At 33.9% G+C, this 10291-nt stretch overlaps 1 protein-coding gene across 2 annotated transcripts; it reads left to right on the top strand.

Moving 5' to 3' along the window:
* Positions 1-3362: 3362 nt before the first annotated feature.
* LOC131933110 (serine proteinase stubble) lies at positions 3363-7249 on the top strand. Of its 2 annotated transcripts, none has more exons than XM_059289922.1 (5): positions 3363-3419; positions 3598-3698; positions 5881-5907; positions 6421-6627; positions 6752-7249. In XM_059289922.1, exons 2-5 carry the CDS (start codon positions 3680-3682, stop codon positions 6814-6816), a joined length of 318 nt encoding a protein of 105 aa, XP_059145905.1. In that variant the 5' UTR covers positions 3363-3419; positions 3598-3679; the 3' UTR covers positions 6817-7249. The 2 variants fall into 2 exon arrangements, with proteins under 2 accessions (XP_059145905.1, XP_059145906.1); XM_059289923.1 differs by having other exon boundaries at positions 3402-3475.
* Positions 7250-10291: the final 3042 nt, after the last annotated feature.

Raw genomic sequence — 10291 nt, forward strand, 5'->3', positions numbered from 1 at the left:
CGCTGGAACCACTATATGAACTAGCGACCATGCTATCGGTGTGATAGCTACAATATGAACTAGCGAGCAGGCTACCGATGTGATAGCTACAACATGAACTAGCGACCAGGCTACCGGTGTGATAGCCACAATATGAACTAGCGAGCATGCTACCGGTGTGATAGCTAATATAACTATATGAACTAGCGAGGAGGCTACCGATGTGATAGCCACAATATGAACTAGCGACCAGGCTACCGATGTGATAGCCACAATATGAACTAGCGAACAGGCTACCGATGTGATAGCCACAATATGAACTAGCGAGCATGCTACCGGTGTGATAGCTAATATAACTATATGAACTAGCGAGTAGGCTACCGATGTGATAGCCACAATATGAACTAGCGAACAGGCTACCGATGTGATAATGAATATAACCACAATATGAGCTATCGAGTAGGCTATAAGTCTGATACTTTAGATAGCCACAATATGAACTATCCAGTAGGCTACCAATGTGATAATTACTCACTGTCAGGTAAATGTGGATGATCCTAATAATGAATGGTTGGCTACCGGTGTGATAATGATCCACTGTTAGCTAAATTTTGATAGCATGCACGTAAAACGTGGAAAAAAACAACCTTACGATAATGAATAGTGCTTTGTCATTTTTTCCACACATTGTATACACTCAAAGATAGTACAATAAAACCTACAACAACAGAACAGATTATCGTAAAGTGAGTTGTACATTAAATCTCTAGTTTGGGTCAAGGGACTTATTGGATTATTTAAATTGCTTGGATATTTTATATATATATATATATATATATATATATATATATATATATATATATATATATATATATATATATATTTGTATGTCTATGCATATATAAATTGACTATAAACAGTAAATTAACCAGACGTCTTTAATTTTGGCTACTTGACTTGAATGTACTAGATCAAAACTTAACCTACTATGCCACGTCGTGCATCAGAAAAAAATATAACGTGATTCGAACAGAAACCTTGCGGGCTCTGCCTTTTGTTCAAACAACTTCGATTTATTCTCCCCCTTCCCACGGGCAGAACCGGTTTTCCACATCTTTCTTAAGCCCGGGCAAGCCCACCGGATGTAGAAACGCCCCCTTTCCCCCTCCCCTCTCGTGATGTTTGCCTACATGTGTGACCTTTCGTTTTCGCCGGGTGCATTATACAATTTAATTTAAAATTTTAAATAATGGTGTGTGTATGTGTGTGTGTGGGATGGGGGCGGTGGGGTTGTCACCATTCAGTCTATATTAAGTGTACAGTCTAAAGCCTGGTTGTAGTCCCGTGGTTTATCTCATTTTATCTCACTTTATATCTTACTTTATATCTCACTTTATATCTCACTTTATATCTCACTTTATATCTCACATTTAGCTGTTTAACTTCCTTATTTAATCGAAATTTCATTCACAAATTACGTGCGTACAGCATACTATTTACAGCAACATATGTTTAAAACGTTCGGTTACAATATGCTATTAACTCTTATTGCTTGCTTCAAGTTGTAGATAGCTTGTTTCAACTTTCTAAAATAATCGTATATTATAGTAACTATTTGGGGGAGGGGGGGGAGGGGGAGGAGGGGCACTTCCAGAGAAATTGGGAAATAGAAGTGGTTTATCAATTAGAGACAAAAATCGCTTGTTTCTATAGAAAATAAACATCATATACAGTATGAAAAGTACTCTTTTGTGAGAAATGGATTTAGTTATAATATATTTCAAAACGGTTAAAAAAAACTGTCAAAAAACAGAAATAGGGTTATGTATCACATAAGGTTACCCGACATCACAAGAGTGTTTTTAAATATGCGATCAAATGATCTAGTGTTAATGTATGGTCCTCAGTCTACCGAAGCGGAACGGTACGGCCTACTTATTTTGTGTGTGTTGAGAAACCGAAAGTTTAAATTATCCCTTCCGGTAGCCGGAAATCACAGAAAAGCCGAGAATGCCTAAGTGGTAATTAAGTCAAAGTGTTTACACAGACGCACATTCACATAATTTGCCAAATGGGGTTTTCCTACTCAGGAATGCGTAAAACGTCGACATTTATCAAAATCCTGATTTCACTTATTAAACTGCACTAAAGTAATCTCCTATAACCAGCATACAAGAAAGTAATGTGCTATAGTGAACAGGAATCGACCAAGTCCTGTGTAGAAAAAAAGAATGATCTAATTTGTGTTTTTTCCAGACTTTTTTCTCCAGGGGTTCTTGATATCTTTGGGGGGGGGGGGGGGGAAGGCAACATTTTCAATAGGGGGGGGGGGGTTGAACACTGATAAAAGTAGGCCTATGTTTTCTATATAAATTCCATATTTCGTTGGAGGGGGGGGTAGACTGTCTTTCGGGGGAGGGGAGAGATGCCTCGAAGAAACTCGGGATCTAATTGTACAGCGTGCTACACGCTGTTTAGTAGCACGCTGTTTAGATTTAAAGCAAAACCTTCTATTATATTACTGAAGGACATAATAAATAGATCGCATTTTTCCCCGTTTGCTTTACTCCATTGTCAAGAACATCCTGATAACAGCGTGTTAATCAAATAGTGTGGCAAGCCCACTCCAATATTTACACTATAGCTCGGGATTTCCTTTCGGGGTTTAGAAAAGAAAAAAAATTTAACTATCACCAAACACAAAGAGGACCCGTGCTGTGTATTTTTTAAACGCTTTAGTAGCTTCAGATTTGTGTAACTTTTATATTTTTAGCGACCAAAGGAAATTTAAATCCCCACCAGCTTAATTATAGAATCCGTATATTTAAAAAAAAAACTATTTTTTTAATAAACCGTGTCTATTTTAAGTATTAAATTACAGGAAAGGTAAATTTACTAGAACAATAGCGTTAGCTATGGTTAATCAAGGCTTTATATCCCAACATTATTGTCCACCGACTGCTATAACATATCCGATATAAAATTTAACACTGATAAAAAAGACAATAGATGTATCCACAACATAGGCAAAATATCTATTCTTTTCAACGAGCTAAATGTATACCTAAAAAAACCGCTGTAGTTATTTTCTAAAACGTTATCTACAAATGCCTAGAAAACTAGTTAAAGGTCACCTGATCCTGAACAAAAAGCGTGACTGGCAACTGTATAAAAAAAAAAAAACAATGTTTTCGCTTGTGTTGAATTGTGCAAACAAGGTATCTGGATGAAAAAGGGGGAGGGGGACCAATTGAGATAATGCAAGCAGGTGGAAAAAACCAGGTACGTCAGAGACACGACAGGTTGATGCTCCTCCCCCTCCCCTCCATTCACGGTGGTTAAACATCCGTGTTTTATCATCCTGAATCTGTGATATAAAAGGTGAATACATCACGATAGGCCCTCTTTTAAACACTAGTCATCGCTTAGAGTAAAACAAAGTAAAGTTTCAGTTTTAATGAATTTAAGTTTTATAGTATTCGTGTGATTATTTAAAGTATGTTTAATAACAGTTTGATGTCTAATGTAATTTGTCAATGTTAAAGCTTACATGCATTTTCACAGCGCTTTTATTTATTTATTAATGCAAATGAATAAAAACGTTTTTTTTCTTTCTAGAATACTTCACTTATTGAGCAAATTTAATAGCAGCATTATCAAGATAAATATCTTTCACTGTGTTATTTAAAAAAAGAGGAAAATGAACACATCAGTATTAGGTAGGTTATTTTAAAATATGTGTGTAGGTGTATGTATGTTCATGTGTATATTATGTGCCATTACGTGTATGTGCGGGCTCGTGTGTGTGTGTGTGTGTGTGTGTGTTATGTTTTCAAGTATTCTGTGTATGGGAGATATATATATATATATATATATAGAGAGAGAGAGAGAGAGAGACATACAAGGACAGCGAGGTAGAGAGAGAACTTGTAATTATCGTGTTTTACGATCTTTATAACACAAACCAATTCACATAACGACATAACGACAAAAGACGGACTTATTCATTATGGTCGTTTAATAATTTGTAAATTTTAGAACATAGCACAAATATCTGACGATACGCATATACATACATACACACACACGCATATATATATATATATATATATATATATATATATATATATATATATATATATATATATATATATATATATATATAAAGCTCAATTCTGTATGTAACTGACATGTAATAAGTTTGTTTGTCGTTGACATACTTCCATGGATTTAAGTGTTAGATAGTTAAAGTCCTTATGGTCTAAATTTATTAGTTAAAAAATTAATATTGAAAGTTTTGGGAAATAATTTTCATTTATCAAACTGAAAGTAATAATTTTCGGCATGTTCATTAAACACAAGTTCTAAAAAAATATCATCTTTTACAAAAATTCTAATTATGTTTTTATTTAGTCCTATAGCACTTACTTCCCTTTGATAAATTAGGAAAACACAATTACTTCCCTTTATAAAACCATTGCATTTGTGGAAAAGAATTTACTTTTTAATTACTTTGTTTTGGTGTTGGGAAAAAAATAATTACATAATTAGCGGGGATTGATCAAGTGCTGATGTTGTAGGTATTTTACGGATAAGCTTGGAGTATTATAATTGTTCATTAAATTGAAACAGGCGCGTTCGTTTAAGTGAGTGTAAAAGACTATGAATAAGTTGGGGTACTATAGTCGTTCATTAAGCTAAAACAGGTGATTCCGCCCCGGGCGTTCATGTTCGCGTTAGTGTTTTCTTTGTGTTTAGGTGGGTTTGCGTTAGTGGTTGCGTTTTGATTTGGTTCGTTTTCGTTCTGTCTTTTTTCGTTTTTGTTTGTGTTTTTTTCTTTGGGTTTGTATTTGTGTTTTTGGTTGGTTTTGCGTTTGGATTTGGTTTGTTTTCGTTTGCTTGTTCGTTGTTTTTTGTGTTGGTATTGGTGTTTGTGGTTGGGTTTGTTGTTAGGTTTTTGTTTTCGTTTGCTTTTTTGTTTGTTTTTTTCTTTGTGTTTGTATTGGTGTTTGTGGTTGTGGTTGGGTTTGATTTTAGGTTTTTGTTTTCGTTTGTATTTGTAATTGTGTTAGCGTTATGTTTGCGTTTTGTTGTTTTGGTTTTGGTTGGTTGTGGTTCGGGTAGGCAATGCCGGGTTTAGAATGATTACTAAACACACAGGTAATGGTCTTTAACAGAAAGGTTTTTCATAGAAGCCAGAGCGAGGCCTGGCCGGGACGGCTAGTATATATATATATATATATATATATATATATATATATATATATATATATATATATATATATATATATATATATATATATATATATATATATATATATATATATATGTATATATATATATATATATATATATATATATATATATATATATATATATATATACAATATTAAAGCGAATAAAGGGGTACCTCGAGATAAGAATTTATTTCGTTTTGCATCCTTTCGGTCATTCATTGTCAACATCTCGCTACACTGTTATTACTAACCTATATCCCTAAACTTGACAGAGCGTATCTTAAGCTTTGTCAAGCTTGTTAAGCTTATATTTGCCAAGGTTTCTTAACCGTTCTTATTCCCCCCACCTTCCCCTGCAGGCATTTTTATAAAAAGGAATATTCTCCGAGGTAGTTTTTTCTTGCCCCCATTCTTAATGTTGTTAAGATGAATTAGACACATGTCATTAAATAACTCCAGCACACAAGGATGCATCAAAACGTGCTTATTCGGTTCGTCGTATAGCGAATTTTGCTGGTATTAAAAAAAAAACCTCTTCATCAACTGCTTAAAGATATCAGCAAAACCTGGTATGTAAGGCGCTCATTTTTCGAGGTACAACTGCACTAGTATTGGAAAAGGTCAGAGAGTAGATTTAATTTGTTTTTGCTTTCTTTTTTTTCAGTTTTGTTCGCTCTTACTCTATTGGTCGGTAAGTTGAAATTGTACATAAAAAACAAATTGCTTGATTGCTAATCACTTCCTTAAAGAGTGGTTTGATAATGTGGTTAAATGTACGTTTAGATATTTCAAAATGCTAATCATCTTTTTAAAACATTAAAATATATTATTTGCTGAAACTAAGTGTAATATTATAGGACGGCGTGGTTGAATGGTAGTGCGTTCGGCTGCTGTTACCAGAGGCTTAGTGACCCTTCCCTGCGCCCGGGGACAAACTTTCGATTTGCACCAACCCCCCCTCTAACTTTTCATTTGCACCCCACCCCCTCAAACTTTCGATTTGCACCACCCCCCCCTCGAACTTTTCATTTGCACCCCTCCCCTCAAACTTTCAATTTGTTTTTCCAACCCATTTTGGCGCCCCCCCCCTAAGGTCGGCGCCCGGGGACATATGTCCCCCCCGCCCCCCCCCTCGCTACGCCTCTGGTCTGTGGTATAATTTAATTAAATAGTTATGGTAAAAATTATATGCCTCTTTCTTTAGGTTATTTGCAAGCTGTAGATGCAGTCACCCCTGCTGCCGGTACGTCTAGCGCTACCGACAACACACCTTCTACGACAACTACGACACCCAGCACCACAACAACACCTACCACTACAACAAATAGCACTTCCTCAACAACCAATACATCATCAAATACGACCTCACATGAAGTGACGACTAAAAATGGAGGAAACGCTAAACCAGCAAGTAGGAAGTGTTCAATCCCTAACAAATTGCGTTTAAATGTTTAATTATAATATGTTTTTTAGTATTTTTTAGTATATTTTTATTTAAACACATTGAATATAAAAATATAAACTGTTTTTTTCAGATACGTATATGCTGCAGCTAACTGGACTTGTTCTGTTTACAAATGTATATAGGTACCTGCCATAGTATGGAGATTGTCACTACCAGTTTAGTAAAAACTAAAATGAAGTGATATAGGCCTATATATATATATATATATATATATATATATATATATATATATATATATATATATATATATATATATATATGTGTGTGTGTGTGTGTGTGTGTGAGAGTGTATGTATTTGTGTGTGTGTGCTTGCGTGTGTTTCTTGTGTTTACAGGGTAAATATTACATGCAAATCATTTTGATTCATAAAGATTTTCTATAGCACAGTTCATGTTGATGTTATGTTTATTGATTTTATTACAAGCATTTATTTGGTTACGCATATTTATTTTATCTCTCGTAAAGTCTTCTGAATAATCATGATACCATTTTTTTTCATTATTTTCGTTTAAATATATCTAATAAGTTATGATTTGTGATGTTTTATGACGGCTTTTTTGGTTTGATATACATCACTAATATTAATTAAGACATATCTTATAAAAATGGATGTCTTTTTTTTCGATGTTTTATTAAAATGTCGACACATTTCTGTTTTGGTTTTCAATTTCCTCTGTTGTATAACCAACATCGATATAAGATAATGGAGCTATTATACTTAAATATTTAGTAAATACTTTTCAATAAAATAGCTAAGAAGCTTGAAATCATTGCCTCACAAAATAAAATTATAAATTATCTAAAATAAAAACAAATTAAAAAAGAACAACAGGAAATGAATTGATACCACTAAGTGTATGAAGTGTCATATTATCAAGTTAGCGAGGGCCTCCTTCTGTATGTATTACTTCCTGGTAGTATCAGCCTGAGTGTCACCTTAAAGATATTTTACTGATAGGTGTTTTCAGGTTTTTACTGCCATGATAACCCAGTCAACGATACTTTAGCCTGTTAACTTGTATGTTCGTTGTTAAATAGTTTTGATATAAAAAGTTTAAGTCTGGTATTTTTATAGTTGTTTAAAATGCTTTGTCTTAATTTGAATTTAGAAACAATAATTCGATATGGGACAAGCTATGCTACTAAAAACCTTCCATTCTTCTTCAATTATGTAGTCTACATAGTATAAAGTAGTCGACTGAATTTGAGCAGTTAGTTTCCGTATTTCTGCATTTTAATCTACAATAACCTTAACATACACTTTTTTTTAAACTTTTTTGTTGGGTAAATTTAAAAACGGAAATTCAGTTTTAAAACGTTGACAATATGGAAGACAAAGATTTCGTATCAATGTCTACGCCTGGTTAGATCTATGTCTCATCAACTTGACACGATGTTCAACATAATATAAACATGGAATTTATTTACCGTATTTTAAAACGAAAAGATTTAACAATACTAAGAACTGGATTTTACGAGCTATTTCCCTTCTGCTTTTCTGCAGTTATGGGCTGTAATTCATAGAATAAATGGAAGTTAGCATTTTACAAGTAGCTTCCCTTTGCATAGATCTATCGGTTGTGCGTTGTTTGCGGATTACACGACTGTGGTGTTAGTCTAGGTCATACAGGAACAATACATCTCATTTAAAGTATGTCAAAAGTACATTCCTCTTCAGACGTAGCGATCCATTGAGCAGATGAAGTAGAGTTCGTATGTGTGGTCAGCACTATGCCGAGCCGTCTTTACTTTCCCTAACATGAGTTAGGTACCCATCAGAGCTGAGTGGACAAAGAAACGTTGACCGAACTCGAGACTTCGGGTTAGCAGTCGTACGTTCTACCAGTAGATCATTCCAACCCCAAACAAAATGTCTATTTTTTTATATTTTTTACAAACCTGATTAATCCATAAAGTAAAATCTTATTGCTTTTATTTAACCCGGATTTGAACTTGAGACTTTGGGGTTAGCGACCTGGCGCTGACTAAAGTATTTGCTACCTAGTTATTTATAACTTTAAAAGGATTCTACGACTAATAGATCTGAGAAAATTGATAACAAATAAAAACAATTACAACAAAAATTTGAATTAATAAAAAATTCAAATTGAATCCCATTGTATCTTGTACATTAATTATAAATATTGTGAAGTTAAGAGGTGGGTTGCTTGACTAATAGAACATATCCGTTTAAGGAAACTCATAACAACCACGAGCATAATATTATTCACACGTTAATGCGCACACGATTTTGTATATATATATATATATATATATATATATATATATATATATATATATATATATATATATATATATATATATATATATATATATATATATATATGTATGTATGTATGTGTATATATATATATATATATATAAATATAAATGGATAAGTAATCGAAGCTTACTCGTTATGTTAGTATATAATTTAAAAATCAGTTTGTTTTGCTAAACCTGTCTTTCGATGTCTGTTAACCAAGTTTCCCTTTAGCTTTAACGTTTTTTTCCATCTACTTCAGACATTATGGTGGAGAGCTGGACTGCTAACCCGTATGTCTCGAGTTCGAATCCGGGTTCAAGTCAGTAGACCGTCCCTGAGTCCACCCAACGCTGATGAGTACCTAACTCACGTCAGGGAAAGTAAAGGCGGCTGGGCAAAGTGCTGACCACACTATCTCTTCATATGCCGAGGTCACAAAAACAAGTGAACTCTACTTCACTTGCCCCATAGACCGTCAGATTTGAAAGGGAAACTTTACTTCAGACATTTATTTTCAAACATTTATTATAACACTTTATTATACGAATTAAATAATCTTAAAGTACATTTTAGAAGTACTTTATTATAAAGTGAAAGGAAATGCATGAATTGTATAAGATTTCTCTTGGAGCTTTCGACTTATCAACTTGTTGGCACAAGATACGACAAAGAATAACAATTTAACAATATTGTTTTAGAATACGCTACCCTTATAACATGACACCTGCCTTTTCTGGTCTTAATTTCATGTCCAATGTCTCACTCTCTCAAACGTAATACTCGTAAGGATATTGCTAAAGGGAAGAAAATAATGAGATTTCTGAATTCCCGAAATCCGAAGACACCTTTACTTAATAATAGCTTCACTAGGTATCAAGAAGATTCCCAACACAATGTTATCTAATCAATGTATTTAATACTTAAAAACCATGGCCAACCTCCATAAGATCCAGACGTTTGATAAATGTTATAATAGCTTTTGTTTAAATGGATTCGTCCTACTCTTGTTTACTTTCCACGTAGGCCTACAGCATGTTGACCTGGGTGAACTTTTGTAATCGTAATTTAAAAAGTACCTACCAAATCTTTTATTTTAAACTTCAAACGTTAGTCAAAATCCGATGGGGATACAAGGACATAGGGATATATGGACACAGGAATATAGGGATATAAGAATATTGTGATATATGGATATACGAATACAAGGCTTTATGGATGAAGCGATATAGGTATACAAGAATACAGGAAAAAAATAATTTATGGGAATTAGCAGTTTTTTCCAGGCATCTCTTCGGGGGGGCTAAGCTCCCCCGAAAAAAATTTGCCGCCCCCCCCCCCCCCCC

This window comes from Physella acuta, unplaced genomic scaffold (assembly GCF_028476545.2).
Source record: "Physella acuta isolate Inbredline_101_S28 unplaced genomic scaffold, ASM2847654v3 ptg002368l, whole genome shotgun sequence".
In the NCBI taxonomy this organism is placed as follows: Eukaryota; Metazoa; Mollusca; class Gastropoda; family Physidae; genus Physella; species Physella acuta.